The following is a 24,481-nucleotide window of genomic DNA, read 5'->3' as shown; positions in this document are numbered from 1 at the left end:
TCCCCCTTTGACCAATGAACTGACCAGCTCCTTAAATATCCACTCCCCCCCCAACACCTCCAGCTGTCTCCTCGATCTCCCTTTGCTTCAGGAAGTGCTCAGAAATCTGGCCTCTAAACGTTCATTCATAAAAAGCATCAAAGTCAAGCTACTATTGTCATGTATTTCTCCTTCTACTTATTTTTTTATATAATGGAAGCAGTGCTCATACAATACTCCCACTTGTTCAAGGGATTAGAATACGCTAAAATCACAGGAATTAAAAAATGTTAAATATATTAGTCTTCAACTCTTTAGATGTGCCAGCTGAAAGACTCCTTGTGGCGTTTGAAACAGATGGTATAGATTAAGAAATGATATCCTGTGTGTGATTTATCTTAGATAAAAGTACAACCTGCCACGCCAGCATTCCCTTGGATATAATGGCCTTTTAGCACCACCTTGTGGTTTGCAAATAGAAAGACCAGAGATCAGTGTCCATCTGCATGGTCACCTGTAAAATCTTTTACTTCAAATTAAAGCATGCATAAATGAACCAAATTATTATTTTTTTTTTAAATTGATTTTTCAGCCAAGTCTCACCCCTTCTAATGCTGCAGGACCGACTTCAGCTCTTTCTGCCCCCTCGTCTCCATGGCGATGCAAGAACGATCACCGTGTCCATGTGGAGATTGTCAGGAAGTGCACTGCTAACCTGCGGACTACGGCAGGCATTTCCATTCCTTCTTCACAGGGTCCTGTTTCTGTTTACAAATATTTGTTTGCTGGCCTAATGGTCTGATTTACTAAGACATTTAGCATATTATGCAAAATCTTTTGACTTCAGGGAACTTAATGTGCTATAGTCACAAGTACTTAATAATATTAAATGGACATGCTCAGTAAAACTGAGTTAGGTTAACAAGAGTTAAGTTTAGTCAGCTTAATCAGTTGAAGTCACGTATAAGTTAACACTGCGTGAAAGCACGGCCCATAATTTTAAGTAAATCCGACAATTTATTTTCTGAGTGTAAACAGTCTTATTTATTTCTCTAACACAGCAGCATTTGCACTTTGCCCATTGAGAACAGCAGAACACCAAGGGGGTCCATTTTCACCTCGAAATCAACAAGAAGTGATAGAGCTATGAACCCTGATGTGGTAGTTACAAAATGTCCAATAAAATTAAACTAACCCCAAGGTATTGTACTGTGTGCCTATACATTGATCACATACATATTTTAAATATTTCAACACAAGATATTTTAACCAATGAAATTTGAAAACATCCTGCTGATCACTGAGAATGTTCAATAAAAATATTACAAACCAGAATGTACAATCACATTAAATACTTTTTTTGTTGTTGTTGTTTATAATCTGAAATAACCTTTTGACACCTGAAAAATTAATTAAAGTTTTTAAATAATTATTTGACCCTGGTGTGGACAGCGCTATTGAAAAGGCTATCATTTAGAATAGAGCTGACTGACTGAGAGCAGCAAGTTGCGATTGCAAAGATTTGAGATTTTGAGATTCCTTTTTAAATTATTCATTTAGTAACAGTGAAGCCTTGAAAACATCGGCCTTGATTTGTATTTCTGAGTAACATTTACCTGGTAACATTTTTCAGTACAGAAGACTTTTTCCACAAAAAAAAACAAATGTCTGTACTTTGACTTCAAAATTCAATAATTTAAAAAAGATAATCATGTGCACATAAGAGTATGAATGAAGAGAGAGTCCAAATACAGTGTCATTCGGCCAGCATGGCAATTTCAAGATGGCAGCTATGAATCCAGCATCAGAAGGAATCTAAGCCTCTCCTCCCTCAAACATCTTCTTCCTGCCGCCCATGCCGGCCTTTTCCTCAATGTTCTTACGCCAGTCACCAACTGCTTCCTTATCCTGTATGAAAAACAGGCAGGGTACAGACACAGGTGAAGTACAGACACAGGTGAGATACAGACATAGGTGAAGTACAGACACAGGTGAGATACAGACACAGGTGAGATACAGACACAGGTGAGATACAGACATAGGTGAGGTACAGGCACAGGTGAGGTACAGGCACAGGTGAGGTACAGACACAGGTGAGATACAGACATAGGTGAAGTACAGGGACAGGGGAGGCACAGGTATGAGGGCCACAGGCACAAGTGAGGTACAGGACAAAGTAAGGCACAGACACAGGTGAGGTGAAAGCACAGAAGAGATACAGGTGCTGGCATAGGTGAGGTACAGACACAGGTGAGGCACAGGCACTGGTGAGGTACAGGCACAGGTTAAATACATGCACAGGTAAGCCAAAGGCACAGGTAAGGCACAGGTGAGGTTGCAGGTTTCACACAGAAGAGTGATGAGCCTGGAACAGCTAGCAGATCACATGCTTCCTCACTAACACTGAAGTTCTAGTTCTAGTACAGCAGAGCACTGCATTAGGTCTTCAGTAAACTTCTGAGCAGGCGGGAAAAAAGCAACTACAGTCTTAATAGATCATGGCTGTAGGCAGGAATGTAGTTCATGCAAAGCATGGCCATAATGGAATGCAATCAGGTTAATCAGTCACAATAACAGAAACTGAAGGATTTTTCTGCACATCTCAACATCATGTTGTTTGAACTATAACTCACTGTTTCAGAAGTTTGCATTCACTACTGTCATAAAATAAGTACTACAAAGGATTCACTTTCAGCAATTAAATAAATATAGAGGTCCAGGCTTGAATCTAGCTTGTGGGGTGTAGTGACGTCACTGTCAAACTTTTTATTTAGAGAAGTCATGTATTGCAATACTACACTATTACCAGAAGGGGTATTTCCTACATGTTAGCTAATAGCAATGCAATGTACACGAAGGACAATGGTTGGTATTTTTTTTAAAATTGATTTTTCAGCCAGGTCTCACCCCTTCTAATGCTGCAGGACCGACTTCAGCTCTTTCTGCCCCCTCGTCGCCATGGCGATGCAAGAAGGACAGGTCACCGTGTCCATGTGGAGATTGTCAGGAAATGCACTGCTAACCTGCGGACTATGGCAGGCATTTCCATTTCTTCTTCACAGGGTGGTAAGTATTAGTGATCAGTAGATAGAGAGGGGTCAGTAGGGGGCGCTACCAGCAACATTATCTCAGTGAGGTATAAACTACACTCAAAACAATGAAAAAGTGCCACTGTCCATATTAAATTTTTACTAAATTTTTTTGGTTGTCTGCTTTAGTTCTATCTTCTGTAATTACATTTACATTTACTGGAATTGTTCGTCATTACAAGCTTAATTTAATTAAAAGCAAAGCTGACCAACTATGTGCATCTCAACAATGCACTCAATCGCACATGCGTTACGTATGCAAAAGTTCATTTTTTTTCGATTTACTTTCAAATTTATTCAAGCTTCCTGGTTTTACTTGATTTTCTGTAATACAATTTACTGTAATTGTTCAAGTCATTACTAACTTGAAAGCAAACCTGACCAATTAAGTGCATTCAGTGATATGCACAGCTGCACGTGCGTGATGTTGGGCAGCCATTTTAAGACACAGGATGGGGCTCTTCAACTTGTGAAGCCCTCACGTCCTGTTTCTGTTTACAAATATTTGTTTGCTGGCCTAATGGCCCGATTTACTAAGACATTTAGCATATTATGCAAAATCTTTTGGCTTCAGGGACCTTAATGTGCTATAGTCACAAGTACTCAATAATATTAAATGGATATGCTCGATAAAACTGAGTTAGGTTAACAAGAGTTAAGTTTAGTCAGCTTAATCAGTTGAAGTCTCGTATAAGTTAACACTGCGTGCAACCACGGCCCATAATTTTAAGTAAATCCGACAATTTATTTTCTGAGTGTAAACAGTCTTATTTATTTCTCTAACACAGCAGCATTTGTACTTTGCCCATTGAGAACAGCAGAACACCAAGGGGGTCCATTTTCACCTCAAAATCAACAAGAAGTGATAGAGCTAGGAACCCTGATGTGGTAGTTACAAAATGCCCAATAAAATGAAACTAAACCCAAGGTATTGCACTGTGTGCCTATACATTGATTACATACATATTTTAAATATTTCAACACAAGATATTTTAACCGATGAAATTTGAAAACATCCTGCTGATCACTGAGAATGTTCAATAAAAATATTACAAACCAGAATGTACAATCACATGAAATACTTTTTTTTTTTTATATATATAATCTGAAATAACCTTTTGATGCCTGAAAGATTTATTAAAGTTTTTAAATAATTATTTGACCCTGGTGTGGACAGCGCTATTGAAAAGGCTACCATTTAGAATAGAGCTGACTGACTGAGGGCAGCAAGCTGGGATTGCAAAGAGTTGAGATTTTGAGATTCCTTTTTAAATTATTTATTTAGTAACAGTGAAGCCTTGAAAACATCAGCCTTGATTTCTATTTCTGAGTAACATTTACCTGGTAACATTTTTCAGTACAGAAAAATAAAACAAATCTCTGTACTTTGACTTCAAAATTCAATAATTTAAAAAAGATAATCATGTGCACATAAGAGTATGAATGAAGAGAGAGTCCAAATACAGTGTCATTCGGCTGGCATGAGCATTTCAAGACTATGAATCCAGCATCAGAATGAATCTAACCCTCTCCTCCCTCAAACATCTTCTTCCTGCCGCCCATGCCAGCCTTGTCCTCAATGTTCTTACGCCAATCACCAACTGCTTCCTTATCCTGTATGAAAAGCAGGGAGGGTACAGGGACAGGTGAAGTACAGACACAGGTGAGATACAGACATAGGTGAAGTACAGGGACAGGGGAGGCACAGGTATGAGGGCCACAGGCACAAGTGAGGTACAGGCAAAGGTAAGGCACAGACACAGGTGAAGTGAAAGCACAGATGAGATACAGGTGAGGTACAGGCACAGGTGAGCCAGAGGCACAGGTGAAGCCCAGAAGAGGTAAAGGCATAGGTGAGGTACAGACACAGGTGAGGCACAGGCACTGGTGAGGTACAGGCACAGGTTAAATACATGCACAGGTAAGCCAAAGGCACAGGTAAGGCACAAGTGAGGCACAGGTACAGGCACAGGTGAGGTTGCAGGTTTCACACAGAAGAGTGATGAGCCTGGAACAGCTAGCAGATCACATGCTTTCACACTAACACTCAAGTTCTTGTTCTAGTACAGCAGAGCACTGCATTAGGACTTCAGTAAACTTCTGAGCAGGCGGAAAAAAGCAACTACAGTCTTAATAGATCATGGCTGTAGGCAGGAATGTAGTTCATGCAAAGCATGGCCATAATGGAATGTAATCAGGTTAATCAGTCACAATAACAGAAACTGAAGGATTTTTCTGCACATCTCAACCTCATGTTGTTTGAACTATAACTCCCTGTTTCAGAAGTTTGCATTCACTACTGTCATAAAATAAGTACTACAAAGGATTCAGTTTCAGCAATTAAATAAATATAGAGGTCCAGGCTTGAATCTAGCTTGTAGGGTGTAGTGACGTCACTGTCAAACATTTTATTTAGAGAAGTTATGTATTGCAGTACTATAGTATTACCAGAAGGGGGCACCAATTTCCTACATGTTAGCTAATAGCAATGCAATGTACATGAAGGACAATGGTTGGACAGACGGCCCAGTGGGGAGAGCCAATAAGGAAGTGCTGCTCAATCGCCAGCAGAGGGCACCCACCTCCTCTTTCACTTCCTTCTTCACTTGCTTCAGGTTGGCTCTCAGGTCCATGTTGACCTTGTGCTTGGAGCCCAGCAGGGCCTTGAGCATGGCGTCGGCAGACATGCGCACCCTCCTCAGGGCCGGCTTCTTGAACTTGCCCTTCAGGTCTTGCACTTTGATCTTCAGGTCTTCAATCTGGGGGGGGGGGGGGGGAAAGGGAGAACAGACCTGGGCATCAATGACATGGGCGAGAGGGAAAAGGGAAAGTTCTGTTACGCATGACGAAGGGGCGACATAGCTCAGGAGGTAAGACCGATTGTCTGGCAGTCGGAGGGTTGCCGGTTCAAACCCCGCCCTGGGCATGTCGAAGTGTCCTTGAGCAAGACACCTAACCCCTAACCCCTAACCCCTAACTGCTCTGGCAAATGAGGCATCAATTGTAAAGCGCTTTGGATAAAAGCGCTATATAAATGCAGTCCATTTACCATTTACCATTTACGAAGAGCTACATTGTGTTAATGTCATTTTAACGTCACATTATGAAACTTGAAATAATGGGGAATAAGAAAGCAAACAGGTGGGTGAAGGGTAAACATACCTCCTTGTCGGTCTTGGTCACCTTGTTTTCTAAGTCGTATCTCTCCTCTTCAAGGTTATCGATTTTCCCGTGCAGTTTCTTGCACAGTTCCTGGGGTGACGTTTGCATAAACCAAGACAAGAAATAGGTCAGGGAGCACATTAAGTGCTTTAGCAACTTTTACACGATAATGCATTCACTTTCACACAATAACACATCCACTTTTGCATGATAATGCATTCACTTTTACACGATAACACATACATTTTTACACAATAAAACATTCCCTCTGATCTTCTGTATTATAGAAAGGACAATGATAGTGAAATCTGGACTAGAGGAAATGTGTGTGCATGTGTGTATGTGTGTGCGCGTACATGCATGTAGGTGTGTGTATATGTTTGTGTGTGTGCGTGTGTGTGCGACTGTATGATTGTGTGTGTGTGTGTGCATGTTTGTGTCTGTATGTGTGCGGTTGTGTGCATGTGAAGGGTGTGTGTGTGTGTGTGCGCGTGCATGCATGCATGCAAGGGTGTGTATATATTTCTGTGTGTGTGTGTGTGTGTGTGTGTGTGTGTGCATGCGAGTCTGCAGGGATGACACATTAATGTCTGGCTCAGTCCACAAATGTCTTGTAACGATAACATCTTAGAATGTATCAGGTAGGGGTTAATACTCCAGGGTTATGTATGTAAATCATATGCTTTTGAATTGCACATTAAGCAGAGAGATTGGAACACACTTCAGCTTCCTGCCTTCTGTTACAAACATCTAGTCCTTCTCTTTTTCCGTACAGAGAATTCTCCCCAATAGATTTTTTACTCAATTTGAGTTTTTAAAAAAATAAAAAATTTTACCTGCAAATCCTGCATAGATGAAGGCATGGACAGAGGGACGCAGTGCTCCTCCATGTACCTCTTTCTGTCCTCTACCTGTTGAGCCGCCTCCGCTTGCAGCAAACCTTTAGCAATGGAGAGCATCAAGCTCTGCAGCAAAGAACCCAGCACACACATTAGCGTCATCAGCGTCAGCCACGCTAGCCCAGGGCACGAGTGATTGAAGCAGGTGTACAGGTAAGTCTGAAACCAAACTGCAATGCTGCACACTCGCTAAAAGGCATTCGCCTTCAATATGAATTAAGTGCATTATAACGAAAGCCTTCATCTTTGAGTCGCTTTCACGTTTTTCATGTTGTTTAGTCTGCGTCTCACGTGTTACATAACATTACATTACATTACAGGCATTTAGCAGACGCTCTTATCCAGAGCGACTTACACAACTTTTACATAGCATTTTTACATTGTATCCATTTATACAGCTGGATATATACTGAAGCAATTCTGCTTAAGTACCTTGCTCAAGGGTACAACGGCAGTGTCCTACTCGGGAATCGAACCTGCAACCTTTCAGTTACAAGCCCAGTTCCTTGCCCACTGTGCTACACTCCGTCCATGTGTGTGTCGTTAAAAAGGGAAAAGACGCAGTTCTTTACCTTCAGGTTATGCTTTCGACTCGAGGACATTTTCTTCCTGTTGGTTTAAAGGGGGGGGGGGGGTGGGAGGGGGGTGAATAGACAGAAGATTAGAGAGACATTCACCGTTGACAGAAAACTCACGGTTATATTGAGACAGAAAACTGCACATAAAGTTATGCTGGAAGTACTTACTCCGACATCTTGGCGGTTCCTGGCTATCACAACCTGTGGGAAAGTTTCATTTTTAAAAACGGAGCCCATGTACAATGCACTCATTACAATAAAAGGTCATTATGGTAAAATACAGCAAAATAGGTCTGTTTTAGCAGTTCAACGGAAGAGTTGATGTTTTTCTACAGTAACAGCAACAGCAGTTCTAGTAGTATTAGTAACAGAGTTATACAGTAGCAATGGTACTATTACAGGAGATATGTAGTAGTAATGGTAGTAGTAATAGTACAGTTGTGTATTAGTAATGGTAGTAGTAATAGTAGAGATATGTAGTAGTAATGGTAGTAGTAATAGTAGAGTTGTGTAGTAGTAATGGTAGTTGTAATAGTAGAGTTGTGTAGTAGTAATGGTAGTAGTGTTAATGGCCTTATTGTAGTAGTAATGGTAGAGATTTTTAAAAACTGATTTAATCAACATGACAGAATAACATTTGCAGTAAAGACACAAAACATTATTATTTACAAACCGAACACAGGACACAAGTATCAGGATTGCTGAGAAAATGTCAGTGAACAGAGACTGTCTTAAACACATAAATGCGTACCGCATGTAGGGGTAATTAGTATAAACTGGGGAACTAGCTAGAACATTCTAGGTTCAAGCCTCAGTTTTTGCATCCATGACCACCGTATGATAGTTAACCCGAATTGTTTCATAAGAACTACATACAGAATAGTGCTAATATACCACAAAATGGCAGAAATACTCTTAAAAAGACAGTTGCTACAGGCGTCTCCCTTTAAAATAAGTGGCATGAATAACCAGTTATAACTCTGAAAGGAGACTACGTTTGTTCCTTCTGAATATTGCCATATCAGGTTTCCAATGGAGTGTCTTTTTGTTTTTTGTTTTTTTGTTTGTGTTAATTAAAAACTTTGTTTTACACAAATACATACACAATACATACAGTATAACACATAGTCAAAAATAAGTCAAACAAGTATTATGGCAAAAAACAGTCAAAAACAGTACAGATACACAAAAATATTCACAATCAAATACATACAATGCAGTAAAAAACAATATAGTATATAGCAATATAGCAAGTATTCTGGCAAAACACACGCACACATGCATGTACTTCCTGAATCAATTAGCACTGCATTAAATGTATGAACTTTTACCAAATGAATTGTCTGGTCTTGTTTTTGTTTACCATTTTAATATGAAGTCAATGTATCATTGGCATCCTGCATAAACCTTGTACCTCCATTTTTGACTTTTTTTATTTTATTTTTTTTTAAACACAAAGTTCTCAACTGACTCTGATAACATCATAAAATCACATAAATCAGCCATGAACCCATCAGCTTTCATACAGAAAAAATGCTTTCAATCAAATAGGCACCACACTCATAAATCATAAATATGTTTATCTCATTAGAAATACTATACTCAACATACATTAACTGGACTTGAGAGAGGAATACTCTTTTTTTTTTCCTTTTTAAATCTTTGCTGTCCAGCTCGGGGGCTGAGTATGTATCAGATTCCCAGCCCAATCTGGAATGTGCAACTGTCTGAAATCGCAGCCGCGTTCCTGCCGTAGCGCCTTAACCGAATGCACCACTCAGCAGCCGCGGAACACTCTCCATTCATGAGGTCAGCAAAATGCCTCCGCAGACACTTCTAATAAAATGTGTTTATACTTTCTATTTGCATAGTTTGGGGTGGCAATGACGTCCATTCCAATCTTGTGGGTGACTGCACATCATTCCTCTGTTATGTTCCCATTAAAAAGTGTGTATATATATATATATATATATATATATATACATATACATACATATATACACTTTTTAAAAACTGTTATATGACAAAACTAATTCTGACTAACAATTAGCTCTCTACAGGTCCTCATTTTGTAATTTAATTTATTCCATCTAGAATGGTTGAAACAGCTTGCACAGGGCATCCCATAAGCCTTTGCTTTGGTTTGCGAGTTCAGAAGTTGCAAGATAAGCATCGAAACGCAGCATTGACAGCCTAGAGCAGGGGTGTCCAACCCTGGTCCTGGGGAGCCGCAGGGTCTGCTGGTTTTTGTTTTCACCTTAAATACAACGATCACTTAGACAAAAGAAACCAGGTGAGGTGAGTTAACTGTGTAATCAACTGCTTTAATTGATCAATTAAGTGCCGAGTAAAAACAAAAGCAGACCCTGCAGCTCTCCAGGACCTGGGTTGGCCACCCTGGCCTAGAGGATGAGAGATTGGAGCTTTTGGTGGCTTTTTTTTTTTTTTTTTTTTTTTTTTTTGGAAGAGAGAAATTTAGATTCAGGCCCGAATCCCTTTCTCGATCTTCCAAAAAAATAAAATAAATAAAAATAAAAAATCTAACTGAATCAAGTCATCCCACTAATTTTGGGACTTCACCCAAACATTTTAAAATCGTGCAAATTCACAGTATTACATTCACAGCATTACCAGCGTCAACTGAAGCCCCTGGAGACAGCCTCCAAGCACCATCAGCCCAACAGCCAGATGGTAGACGCAGAGATGAACAGAGAGAGAGAGAGAGAGAGAGAGATAGAGAGGGGAGTGCTTTTTTTTGGTGCGGAAGAGAGAGCGAGGATAAAAAAGGGAGAGAGAGAGCCAAAAGAAAGGGAAGCGACGAGGCAAAGCAAAAATCTCACCTGTGAGAAAAAAGAAAGGAGAATCTCACCTGTGAGAAAAAAAGAAAGGAGAATCTCACCTGTGAGAAAAAAAGAAAGGAGAATCTCACCTGTGAGAAAAAAGGAGAGTCGGATGAACCGAACGGACAGCAGGAGGAAGATCCCAACGGACGGGAGGACTGCTCCGGCCCTGGCGGCTGAAAATATATATCGCTGGCATGCCCTGGCAGGGATGGATATCACTCTCATTATGGTAGCAACTGAAAAGATGAGAACTATTGCCAGGCTCCTGAAATATCTGCTCAACCAGCTCCCCAGCTCACGCCATTATAAATAGCACCTTAACGATGATGATGATCTTTTAAACGTGTTCTAATGGCTTTGTTTTAAAAATAAATTTTAAAAAAACCCACGATGGGCGTTTTGGGGTTATAGTTGAGTTACTGAGTTATGAGATTATTAATGCTGGGTCATGGGCTGGGGAAACTGCACTCCTAGAGTACTCTGTCCTGCAGATAACCTGCAGAGTTAAAGATAAATAACTGGAGACACACACCCCCCCCCACACACAAACACACACACACACGCCCGTGCACACGCCTGCACCTGCAGACACAGTCACAGTCACAGGCACAGACAGACACAGTCACAGACACAGACACAGACACAGACACAGACACAGACACAGACACAGACACAGTCACAGACAGGCACAGTCACAGTCACAGACACAGACAGACACAGTCACAGTCACAGACACAGACACAGACACAGACACAGACACAGACACAGACAGCATTGCATTAGCTGTGTGAATTGTTACCTTTCTTCCCCACAAATGAATAGTCTGACCTTGAAGTGTTTTGTGTTTATGTGAATATGAACTCGATACATCATTGGCCTCATGCATAAACCTTGTATCTCCTTGTTTTCTTTTTTTTTTCTTTTCACACACGGAAAGGTCTCATTTCATAACTCAACAACTAACAAAGTTGGTTCAAAACCCCAAATTATACGCCCATTCTGTGGTTTTTAAATGAAGTATAAAGGCCGATTGTTTCTGTATGCTGAGCGTGTCTGTCTGTTGTTAGCATAAACATAACTTTAGTTCCAGTGAAGGCAGTGAGGATCATAATCTAGCTAATCAGTTTGGGCCAGCTGTTTGCTTTATAAGTAATTTGTAAATAGCAAAAAATGGAAATAAGGATTGTGCAGTTACAGTTAAAATGGTCCTTTAACATTTCGGTTAATAAAGAAACTCCATTTTAGCCTTGTGGTGAACAGGAAAATGAACCGTTCTCATTTGTGTTAGTGTTAATCAGTTTAACCTTCAGGGTCCAAGTTGAACTATGCGGTTGTTCCCTGCACTTGGACTGGTACTTCTCTCTAGGATTTTCGTCACACTTGTTCCTGGTTATGGTTATACACTGTGTTGTACGTCGCTCTGGATAAGAGCGTCTGCCAAATGCCTGTAATGTAATGTAATGTAATGTAATGAACCGTGGTACTGTTTATTTTAGTCAGCATCTGCATCATAATTATTGAGAATGTGTTTCTGCATTTGGAAGACTGTTATTAATAAAAACCTGTTACTCTGAAGAAAGATATCCAGAAAACATGAGATTCACTGGGGTGACTGTGATTTACGAGGATATACACACCACATTACGATTAATCTGAAATGCCCCCAGAACTATGTGATAAATACATTTGACAGTAATTTATGTACAACATAAAACATTATTGCCACTTTCAATATCTGAAAGTATCAATAAATAAATTTTTGGCCATATATTGTAAAGTATTGCAGTACACTACAGTTTAACTTAATCATGTAACCAGACCAATATACAAGATGAATATATTAAATTTCCAAAATGACCAATTTTTTGTATTATTTTATGGGTGCTATCTTTGTATTTACAGTTTTTCTTTTCCACAACAGACAATTGTATTTTATAAACTCAAAAGAATCCAAACAGCACAGTAAAATGGCCAGTGTTAATTCAACTCTAACAGTGTACACATGGTCCAGGTCTGGGCCAGAGCAAGATCATGTGTACTCTGTAAGAGTTGATTTATCACTGCACATTTTGTGGGACCATTGTATAGAACAGTATAGTTCTATAAAAAATATAAGTATAGAAGTCTATTAATGATTAATGGGATAAGGCAGAACAGTTGGTCCATTATAAGCTATAAACATTAAATGATAATATAATAATAATTCATAATGTTATACTGTGATAAGCTTTTAGCTCAAACTTCCAAGGCAAACAACAAATAAACTTTATATAAATTAACAATTAGATAACTACGTTGAGTTATGGGTTTGATTCTCAAGCGCACTCCTGCTGTACAGTTAAGTAAGAAACTCCAACAGAATTCTGTCAGCAAAATGTCAGTGACAGGATTGCATGTGAAAGCCTGTAAACTGTTAGACTCGCTCTGGATGAGTAATGTAATGTAATCCGTGTTGACAGAGTCCGTTTTTTGATGACTCGGCAAATTGCGCATCGGGGAGAGAGGCTATCGGACGCGTTAAGCAGGGAAGGAACCACCATTTCGAGATCCTTCCATTGTGGACACACAACAATGTAATAAAATAAAATAAAGCAATAACAATAAACGGCTTCAATGGGTGCACTTATGTAAAGTATCTTCTTTGGAAGGGTTGTCTTATTCACAGCTAAAGTGCAATGAAAGGGCTCTGGAGCTAATCCTGAATTATAATGTATTAATTTCAATAAATTAAAAATAAATAATACAAAGGATTTTTTAAAAACTAACACGTTTCACCCTGACGAAGGGCGCTCATGGTAGAAACTCGTCGTTTTTTTTTTTTACATTAATTCCTGTTCTAATGGGCAATTAATTTCCGTACATTAAACGTTTATTACCTTTATATTGGATTGAGGTAACGCCGCATGTAAGCCTAATCTTGACTAAATTTATTGGATTAACTGACATACAATTTCAATACATCTAAACAAATACATAAAAATACAGGCCATATTTCTTAGAATATAGGTACGTGTCTGGGCAAATTGTTTGCTTCTGTAAAACAAAATGATTGACCAAAATTAATCTCTCCCGGAGTATGGGGATATTTTCCACCTTTTCCAGCTTTTTAAATTGTGTATTTTTGGCTACTGGTTTCCGAGAAATTTTTATTGCAATGTTTTTTAGATTGCTCCTTGCTGGTGCACAGAATCCCCTAAGTGTTCTCGGCAGAAGACCGGCAGCTAAAAATATAGTGAACATAAATCCAACTCCTGACATATAATCCCACCTTGCAAAGTAATTAAAACCGGACGCTTTTTCAACGGCACATTTCCAGCGCTCGAGAAATATGCAACCGGCTCATAGCAGAAGCGAAGAAGGTTCGAGTCTTTCCTTGTGCACGCGAGGAATCCGGACGGGATTGCGCTCAGTGGGTTGCATGTTACGGATTGGTTGGTAACTGGCAAATGGCGCGATTTAACCGGTTGGATGGCAGCTGGAACCATGTGAAATTGATGTTGGCTGTATTACCCCTGGCGGGCCATTTGCGTTAAAAATGCAAACACTCTTAGCGAGGAATTAATTTAAAAAAATAATAAATTAGAAAGGTGATATGGAATGTATGAAGATGCGGAATCACTGAAGGTATGTGATGAAGTGATTGACTTCCATCGACTTGCATCTATTGACGTGTCATCTCGTTATTATATGCACACTGTTTGTGATACTTGCAGAACCTTGAGAAAATTATTTCATTTTTAATTTTTAAAGGTTAGTACTTTGTTAGTACCAATGTGCAGTATAATACCTTGGTTTATACAACACATTGGATGAAAAGTTGCGCAATTATTTTCTGAAAAAATGCCCCTGTGTCGTTAGTAATTTTTTGTGTGGTAATTACAATACCCGGATGATTTGACTGGCTGAAACTTTACCACCTACCTGTAATTTCTACAAATAGGCTATTCAGCGCTGGCAGTGCTCCGTACATCGCTTCTCGGTTTTGGTCGCCAGACTGAAGCATCGAATTCTGAAAGACAAGAGCAAGTGTACATGCATGTCATTCCATCCAAATGAAACGACCAAACGGCGCTTACTGGGTAACACAGTTACATAATAAATGTAGGTATTTCCTTTCAGCCATTTCAGAAATTATATTATCACAGCTGTTTTCTTGTGCTTTCCTTGCCTTTTTATTTGAAAATAAATGCAATTTAGTTTTAACTTATGAAAGATACTCAAATTTTTATCCTGAAGATGATTATTTATTTAGTTAATTAACAATAGGATGTATCAAACATTGACTATCCATGCACCTTGAATTTAAACAACTGCAAACAGAAGCGTCTAATCTAAACGAGTCCGAAAGGAATCTTACCCAGACTTGAAGGCGTTTCCATTTGTAAGCACAATATTGCATTACATTATTCACTTAGCAGCCTCTCTTATGCATTGGGATTTACAAAAAGGAAGACTGTCAGTTAAAATATACGACAAGGAAAATGTACCACTTACCCGCAAAGTTATCAAACGTTCAAGTGAGAACCTCAATGCACTGCTGAATCACACCACTGTTTTTAAAAATTGCAAAAAAAGTTTAACAACACTTATTGCGTAGTTGATTTTGAAATCGGTTTATTCTTTCCTGGAATTTACCAAGCAAGAATGGCATTAACACCACCGTGTGCTTTTCTGTTGTTCCATCCAGTACATTCAGAAAACGTTTTGAATCCCAGCATAACGCGTTCATAAATATGATAAGGGAAGAATTCGCCACAAAAAAAAAATTAAAATATAATATTTTACTTCAAATTAAGACATGTATTAATAAAATAATCCATTTAAAATGTAAAAAATAATTTTGGAAACTCAATATCAAAAATTTTCAGCCAAGTCTCAAGCATTTTAATGCCGCAGGACGGACTTCGGCTCTTTTGCCCCCTCGTCTCCACGGTAATGTAGGAAGGAAAGGTCATCATGCCCACGTGGAGATTTTCAGGAAATGAACTACTACCTGCGAACTACGACAGGTATTTCCGTTTATCCTTCACAAAGTGGTGTTTCTGTATAAACTACACAAACAATAAACACATGCACTTTTGAAAAAAATATTTTTTTAAAACACATGCACTCAATAATATTGGATTCCACCACTGCCCATAATTTTATAAAGTTAACACACACTCTTTTTTTCTTTTCGAGGGTCCACTTATTTGACTCTGGTGTGGACAGCACTATTGAAAAACCTACCATCCAGAACAGAACTGACTGGCCAAGAGTACCAAGCTGGAATTACAAATTACAAAATATGAGATTTTGAGATTCCTTTAAGTTATTTATTTATTAACAGTGAAGCCTTGCAAAAGTCAGCCTTGAATTGTATTTCGGAGTAACATTTTCCTGGTAAATTTTTTCAGTACAGAGGACTTCATCCCCAAAAACTAATCTGTGTCAACAATGCAGCAATTAAAAAAAAGATAATCATGTACACATAAGAGTATGAATGAAGAGAGAGTCCAAATACAGTATTATTCGGCTAACATGAGCATTTCAAGATGGCAGCTATGAACCCAGCATCAGAATGAATCTAAGCCTCTCCCTCAAACATCTTCTTCCTGCCGCCCATGCCAGCCTTGTCCTCAATGTTCTTACGCCAGTCACCAACTGCTTCCTTATCCTGTATGAAAATCAGGCAGGGTACAGACACAGGTGAAGTACAGACACAGGTGAGATACAGGCACAGGTGAGGTACAGGCAAAGGTAAGGCACAGACACAAGTGAGGTGAAAGCACAGATGAGATACAGGTGAGGTACAGGCAAAGGCACAGACAAAGGTGACGTACAGGCACAGGTGAGACGCAGGCTCAGGTGAGGTACAGACACGGGTGAGATACAGTCACTAGCAAAGGCGAGATGTAGGTAAAGCACAGTCACAGGTGAGGTGTAGGCACAGGTCAGGTACTGGTACAGGCACAGGTGAGGATGCAGGTTTCACACACAAGAGTGATGAGCCTGGAACAGCTAGCAGATCACATGCTTTCACACTAACACTCAGGTTCTAGTTCTAGTACAGCAGAGCACTGCATTAGGTCTTCAGTAAACTTCTGAGCAGGCGGAAAAAAGCAACTACAGTCTTATTTGGTCATGTCTGTAGGCAGGAATGTAGTTCATGCAAAGCATGGCCATAATGGAATGCAATCAGGTTACTCAGTCACAATAACAGAAACTGAAGGATTTTTCTGCACATCTCAACATCATGTTGTTTGAAATATAACTCACTGTTTCATAAGTTTTCATTCACTACTGCCATCAAATAAGTATTACAGAGGCTTCAGTTTCAGCAATTAAATAAATATAGGAGTCCAGGCTTGAATCTAGCTTGTGTGGTGTAGTGACGTCATTGTCAAACTTCTTATTTAGAGAAGTCATGTATTGCAGTACTACACTATTTTCAGAAGGGGGCACCAATTTCCTACGTTAGCTAATGCAGCAACGCAATGTTCATGAAGGACAATGGTTCTAGAACAGAACCTTAACAGAAAAGCCGCAAAGTAGTCCCAAACAGTTTCTTTTTAAAAAAACAAATTTTAGGCACAGAAGTATATTGGCCAACTTTAACTCCCTGTTTCAGAAATGTGCATTTAGTGTTACTGAAAAAACAAAATATTCTACAAAAGCTTCAGTTTCAGCAATTAAATAAAGGACTCTAGGCTTCATCATTGCTGCACAGTTCTGAGAAGTTATCTGTTGCAGTATTGCATTATTTCCAGAAGGGGGCACCAATTCCTACATGTTAGCTAATAGCAATGCATTGCACACAAAGGACAATGGATGGATGGGTAGATGGCCTAGTATGGAGAAGCAATAAAAAAGTGCTGTTCAATCACCAGCAGAGGGCACCCACCTCCTCTTTCACTTCCTTCTTCACTTGCTTCAGGTTGGCTCTCAGGTCCATGTTGACCTTGTGCTTGGAACCCAGCAGGGCCTGGAGCATGGCGTCGGCAGACATGCGCACCTTCCTCAGGGCCGGCTTCTGGAACTTGCCCTTCAGATCAATCACTTTAAACTTCATGTCCTCAATCTGGTCAGAGGGGGCGAGAGAGAAAAAGAGTGAGTGTATGTGTGTGTGTGCACGTGTATGTGTGTATGTGAGAGAGTGAGAGAGAGTATGTGTGTGTGTGTGTGTGTGTGTGTGTGTGCGCATGTGTAAGGGCGAGAGAGAGAGAAAGAGAGAGAGGTTGCAGGTTTGATTCCCTGGTGGGGCACTGCCACTGAACTCATCAGCAAGGTACATAACCTGAATTCCCGCTGTACAACTGGATTGAAAATGAAATAGCCGTGTAAGTCACTCTTGCTAAGAGCGAAGGCTCAAAAGCTAAAGGCTAAATGCCTCAAATGTAAATGTTAGTCATCACTGAGTCAGCAAGTTATGCGGACACAGAGGGGGTGCGATGGCACAGGTAAAGGAGGATACAGGTGGGAGGGGCTCTCTGGGGGAGGGGCTCTACAGGAGGAGGGGCTCTCTGGGGGGAGGGGCTTAACTGGGAGGAGGGGCTTACAGGTGGGAGGGGCTTAATTGGGAGGAGGGGCTGTACAGCGGGAGGGCAGCACAACCTCTTTAGCGCATTTGTCCACTTTGCTTTGCATGTCGTATCTTTCATCGTCCACCCTCTCGATACTCTGATTGAACTTCCTACACAAGTCCTGCGAAGGGAGAATTATGAGACCAGTGATAAATCAGTCAGTAAAGCCACACAGGGCATTTACATTCATGGTGTTCAGCAAGTTTTTTTTTTTCTTCTTCTTTAAACATATGTAGCCCCACCCCACCCCCCCACCCCCCACCCCCCACCTCACCACCTCCCAACAACACAGCACCAACCACAAACCTCCATACCCCTTTTACAGTACAGACCAACCCCCTCCCGAACATCAACCCAAAACCAACCCCACCCCCCAAAAAGTCACCTGTAAACACGCCCCCCCCCCCGCCCCCCACCCCACCCCTCCCCCAACAGCACACCAGTAACACGGAGGATTTGATTGGCTGACAACGTGCCTGAAGTTCCTGCATTGATTCAGGTAAGGTCAGTGGGGGGCAGTGTTCCTCCATGTACTTCAGCCTGGCCTCCTGGATCTCCAGTTCCTCGGCCTGGAGCAAGCCCTTAGCGATGGACAGCATCAAGCTCTGGGACACACGGACGAACGGACAGACAGACAGGAAAAAGGGGGCTCATCACTCAGGGTCTAACCACCGAAACACTCATATTTCACACAGCCTTTCAATGAAAACAAAAATGCAGGATTTGCAAGGATTTTGTTTTCCGTTGCAGAGTTTCTGAGCAGGTTCTGTTTTTATGAGCAGGTTCTGTTTTTATGAGCAGGTTCAGTATTTATGAGCAGGACTGAGAAATACGGCTCCTTTAGCCGAGCAGTCATTCGATGTTTAAACCCATTATTTTACATTTCTGCTTCACTCTTCAGAGTCCGATGATCCTCAAAAGTGGAATAAATGTACACACCGATAAACTTATCAAATTATGCAGCATTTTGAGCAGACAGATGTTGCAAGACGTGACGTTTAATGCTAGTGAGTTAGGAAGGTATGACAGAAGGAAGAATTTTTTGGCAGGGGTGGGGGAACGGGGAGGGAGGGGGGGGGGTGTATATTAGCTTTCAAGAACAATAGCAAGTTTGGGCACTTTCCAGTATGGATATAATTTCAGGCCAAGCCAACATCCTCAGCAGAATCCATGATAATGAAGCCAAATGTAGACTTTTATATGAGGAGAAATATTCTGGGGTTTTTTTTGTTTTTATGTCATCAAGCACACACATTATCAGAGAGTAAAGGTATGTGTTTCTGGGTAAATGAGAGGGACGGGGAAGAGATCTTTACCTTCAGCTGATGCCTCCGACTCGTGGACATCTTTTTCCTGCGGGGTTGTGAAGGAAAGGAAATCTGGTAAAAAAGCTTACTTAGGCCTTTACGTCTGAGAAATGAAGGTGTAACCTCACAAATGAGTGATTAGAATGTTCATAATTGAACATTCTAATTCTGATATAAAAATCACCACTGGTAATTGAAAGCAAGGGAGTTGCAAGCATTCTAATGCCGATGTAACAATCACTCCTGGTAACCGAAAGCAACAGAGTTCCAAAACGCTGACTTAAAACGAAACAATTAAAAATTCCAATGGACCTATTCTTCAAAGGGTTAACGGCAACGAACGGTTCGTGAATTCTATTGTTGCATCACATGTAGACGTTACCCCAGAGCTGCCATCTTTGAACGGGTGTCTCACAGCAACATCATAGCAAACGATAGCACAAGTGCAGATATCACAATGGCTAATAAAAACAGACCCTTCTCCATGAAAGCACAGCAAACAAGTTCCAGGGCTCCATATCCTCCTGAATTTGTATCATGATCTCAGTCGCCAGCTTCAACACTGAAAACAATGCAGACTGAGGACTTACTCCGACATCTTGGCTCTCTTTTCCTGTCACACCCTGCAAAAAGAAACATTGGTCACATAAATATAACCGGAGCATGCACTGTAATGCGCGCTTCTATTGATTTCACTAATAAAGGTGATCGTTCGGTAAGCCCTGAATAACAATTAAACAATCAATCAATCAACCAGCCAACTAATCTATCTTTTATACGGCAGCATTTGTACAGGGAGCTCAAAAATGTTTGGGACAAAGACATTTTTTTTTTTGTTCTTCATCTGGCTCTGTACGCCACAATCTTTTGTAAGATTTGTAATCAAACAATTCACATGTGTTTAAGCTGCAGATTCTCAGCTTTTATATATTTTGGTTTCACAATGTAGAAATTACAAGATGTTTTATACATAGTGCCCCCAATATATTTGTATTATACTTCATAAAGGGGACAGGTGTTTAACAAGCTACAACTGTAACATTTAAGTAGTGATTTAAAGACCAAAATGGTCTCCACTTCCCCATAAGATGTGGGGAAGGCCATTCTAAAGTGTTGAGTGTCAGGTTGTTAATATACTGACCGAAGAATTATAGTGCGTTTAGGATATTTAAAGAGCCATATTCAGAGGCTCTGCATACATTTTTGGAGATCAACATCTTTTCTAAATTCGGACAGGATGCAGGGAGGGCAGCTGTCGTCCTGGATCAACTGTGCGATAGACTCGACTCTGTCTGAGTCACTCAGCACCGAGCGCGAGAAAACGGCCATGCTCTCTGTAGAAGCATCCTCCACATATCTGAGTCTCGGGCTTCATAGAGCAGAAGTGTAGTATAGCAGGGGCGGCGGTGTAGTATAATGGGAACGGAGCTGGTCTTGTACCCTAAAGGTCACAGGTTTGATTCCCGGTTAGGACATTGCTGTTGTACCCTTTGAGCAACGTACTTAACCTGAATTGCTTCAGTACACATCCAGCTGTGTAAATGGATGCAATGTAAATGCTATGTTAAAAAAAAAAGTTGTTTAAGTCGCTCTGGATAAGAGTGTCTGCTAAATGACATGGAGAAACTTCACCTCTACTGATTCACATCTGAGCACTGAGAACTGAGCACCAAACACTGAACACTAAGCACTGAGCACTAAGCACTAAGCACTGAGCACTGAGCACTAAGCACTAAGCACTGAGCACTGAGCACTGAGCACTAAGCACTGAGCACCGAGCGCTGAGCACCGAGCACCAAGCGCTGAGCACTGAGCACCAAGCGCTGAGCACAAAGCACTGAGCACAAGGCACAGAATACCAAGCACTGAGCACTATGCACTAAGCACTGAGCACCAAGCACTGAGCACAAAGCACTGAGCACAAGGCACAGAATACCAAGCACTGAGCACTAAGCACTAAGCACTGAGCACCAAACACTGAGCACTGAGCACCAAACACTGAGCACTGAGCACTGAGCACAAAGCACTGAGCACTGAGCACAAGGCACAGAATACCAAGCACTGAGCACTATGCAATGAGCACTAAGCACTGAGCACCAAACACTGAGCACTGAGCACTGAGCACAAAGCACTGAGCACTGAGCACAAGGCACAGAATACCAAGCACTGAGCACTATGCAATGAGCACTAAGCACTGAGCACCAAGCACTGAGCACTGAGCACTATGCACTGAGCACCAAGCACTAAGCACTGAGCACCAAGCACTGAGCACCAAGCACCAAGCACTGAGCACAAAGCACAGAATTCCAAGCGCTGAGCACCAAACACCAATCACTGAGCACTGAGCACCAAGCGCTGAGCGCAGAGCCATTATTTCAGCATCTGCGCAGTTAATATAATCCCCAGCGGCTGATCGATTCAGCCTCTACACTCAGCCTCTCCAGAGCTTTTTATGCTGACGGTCAGATGTCAACCATTGCAATTCCACTGGGTGCATTAAAAAACATATTCGGTTATTTGGTGTTACAAATTACAGCAGCTACTCGTTTTCAAAAATGGAACGGGAGCATGAATCACGTAGCACACAACGGTAACTGCATCTGCAAACTATATTTAGATATCTGATATAATTGATAGGAAAATTTTTTTTTTTTTTCTCATAAATGCTTTGTTCCATGAAATTTTTTTCCTTGGAAGTTTTCTTTGCCTTGAACAACACCTGCACATGACACCATGGAAACTAATCTTTGTGGAACCTTCCAACATAAAAAAAAAAAACTGCCATTAAACCCTGGCACCACTGGTTTTCACTCTGAATCAGTTTCACATTTAAAAAAAAAAAACAAAACATTTAAATAAACAACAAAATTACACGCAGTGAACTCTCTCACAAATTCCCACTTCATAGACGACATGAAAAAACACAAATGTGAACATGTGAACAGGTATTCTGATCTTGAAATAATAACCGCAGGTAAAACAGAGACCTCACCTGCCTCAGGTACACAGGGCAGGGTAAACACAGTCTAGGAAAACTGCACAGCATTATGGGATAACAGCATCTGTTGACCCTTAGAGATCGCGAGGGACAGCTTTGCATAGGATGAGCTAACAGTAAAAGTTATCTCGAAGAATGACACATGAGCAGTTCGTATGTCAAGCGATCTGCTGTAACCCTGTCCATACCAGCAATATTTCTCTATAACAGGCTGTACAGCTAGTGGTATCTCTCTAAAACAGGCTGCTATCTTACAGCTCTGCACTGAAGTTCATGTTTATGCGATCCCTACTGGACACGCAAATTAAAGTCGACAGCAGCTGAAGATTCTCTAAACTATGGAACTATTTGTTTCCTGTTTACCCACAAAATTCTAGTGCTTTTCATTGTTTTAGATTTTTCAATATTTCTAAAGTGCATTGTTTATCTATTTTGCCATTTAGACGGAAGCTCCTGCTGTGGAAAAACATAATCCACGGTGAATTTCCGGTCGTTGCTTCAAAAAGCGATGCGTTGCCTTGCTCACGTTGCACGGAGAGAATACGCACGAACAGAGTCTCTGCGATTCCCTCCCTGACAGGTTTCCTGTCTTCCCATTATAGTTCAGCACTCGGTCACGCATATATCTTCTTCTGCCTGCTAGAAATTTCCACAGCTGTCGTGCGAAGCACAAGACAGACACCTCTCTGTTTTTCAGCCTTGGATACAGTACAAGGCTTATCGTACCAGCGAGCAGCTCCCGCCATTTCAAGGTAACTGCGTGGTTCTAATTCCTTGTCCCCTGGCTGACCTCCACACTCCCTCCCGACAAATTCACTGAAAACGGTTTTATGTGACAGGCGTACGACTTCAAAATGTGTTGCACAGCAAATGAAAGTTAAGGAATAACATTATTATCTCGCATAGGAAAATCAAGTATCAAGGTCTTCAATTTCGACATCCGTGAGGAAATGGGGCTATACAGAGATCTCGGAATACTATGAATAAGATACTTTATCCTGAAGTAGTTTGAAATCCATCAAGTCCCTGCTTGAAATGGCCCATATAGCTCTGTAATGGACGCCTGCTCTTCCACATTCGACAGGCGAGTTCCTGTGCGTGCGTCATCACATTCGACAACCTGGCCGGACTGGAAAATTTCGCCCAATGGAAAATAGTACGTACAGGAGCCATTGCAGAATGCAAATACATTCAAAGGATGATGCCGCAAAAATGCCGGCGTGAAAAGGTATCAAATATGGCATTTATTTTTAATATAAAAAAACGTTAGGGATTACAGCTGTAAAGATTTTATCAAAATAATGTCACGCAGGTAGAGCCTTTGACAGATAAATTTCCATTCGCTGCAGAGGAAATCATAGCAACAGGCCTACTCTACTGACAATGGCATCACATTCACAAAACGTTACACGACTGTTATTGAACACAGCAACTTCTCCTCTCCTGTCACCAACAGGGCAGGTGCTCCCAGACATTGGTAATATTTTTTTAGCCAGTCTAATGCCCTGTGTAGCATTTATTTATTATGCATTTATTTTGTAATTGTGGCGACAAAATCACGGCAACAAAAACAGATGCAGGCTCAGCAGACCACAACGCCCAGGTGTGTGTGTGTGTGTGTGAGAACGAGACGGACGGACGGACGAACGGACGGACGGACAGACGAGATTCTCACCTGGGAGAGTCAAAGTAACGAGGGGGGCTTCACAAACTGCCGCTACCCCGAGACAGAAAGAGGGTTTTAACGGTATTCTGTGATGGGTCAGCAAAAGTCAGCCATCCTCCTTATGGGGCGAGACCCCATCTCAGACCAATGGGGAAAGGGTCTCGCTGAAACTCGAACCCCGTCTCAGCTCCCGAAATATATATAAATAACTCCCCTCCTTCAAGACCGTTATTCATTTTTCACCATTTATTTAACCGTTGGCCTGAACTCAGCTGATTTACAGCAGGAACTTGACTCCCCCTTACATAAGCCCCTCCCCCCCCAGCCTCAACATGAGAACACACCCATGCACTTCAACCCCTCCCCCCCCAAACCCAACCCCCACCCCCCACCCCCTC

General features: G+C 41.1%; 2 protein-coding genes across 5 annotated transcripts; both read right to left on the bottom strand.

The window, feature by feature from the left end:
- Positions 1-1,646: 1,646 nt before the first annotated feature.
- On the bottom strand, positions 1,647-10,713 carry LOC118215777 (troponin I, fast skeletal muscle-like). Of its 4 annotated transcripts, none has more exons than XM_035396771.1 (7): positions 10,637-10,713; positions 7,876-7,908; positions 7,702-7,738; positions 7,067-7,195; positions 6,231-6,320; positions 5,651-5,827; positions 1,647-1,887 (listed from the first exon to the last, which is right to left on the bottom strand). In XM_035396771.1, the coding sequence occupies exons 2-7, from the start codon at positions 7,881-7,883 to the stop codon at positions 1,795-1,797; spliced, it is 534 nt and encodes a 177-aa protein (XP_035252662.1). In that variant the 5' UTR covers positions 7,884-7,908; positions 10,637-10,713; the 3' UTR covers positions 1,647-1,794. The 4 variants fall into 4 exon arrangements, with proteins under 4 accessions (XP_035252662.1, XP_035252661.1, XP_035252663.1 ...); XM_035396770.1 differs by lacking the exon at positions 1,647-1,887 and adding an exon at positions 4,330-4,682; XM_035396772.1 differs by lacking the exon at positions 1,647-1,887 and adding an exon at positions 4,330-4,682 and having other exon boundaries at positions 10,607-10,674.
- A 5,136-nt stretch (positions 10,714-15,849) lies between these two features.
- LOC118215779 (troponin I, fast skeletal muscle-like) lies at positions 15,850-24,166 on the bottom strand. The gene is made up of 7 exons (XM_035396774.1): positions 24,093-24,166; positions 20,010-20,042; positions 19,429-19,465; positions 18,589-18,717; positions 18,144-18,233; positions 17,434-17,610; positions 15,850-16,206 (listed from the first exon to the last, which is right to left on the bottom strand). The coding sequence occupies exons 2-7, from the start codon at positions 20,015-20,017 to the stop codon at positions 16,117-16,119; spliced, it is 531 nt and encodes a 176-aa protein (XP_035252665.1). The 5' UTR covers positions 20,018-20,042; positions 24,093-24,166; the 3' UTR covers positions 15,850-16,116.
- Between the last annotated feature and the right edge of the window lie 315 nt (positions 24,167-24,481).

This window comes from Anguilla anguilla, chromosome 16 (genome assembly GCF_013347855.1).
Source record: "Anguilla anguilla isolate fAngAng1 chromosome 16, fAngAng1.pri, whole genome shotgun sequence".
NCBI lineage: Eukaryota > Metazoa > Chordata > Actinopteri > Anguilliformes > Anguillidae > Anguilla > Anguilla anguilla.
This window is presented reverse-complemented; position numbering and strand designations above follow the sequence as displayed.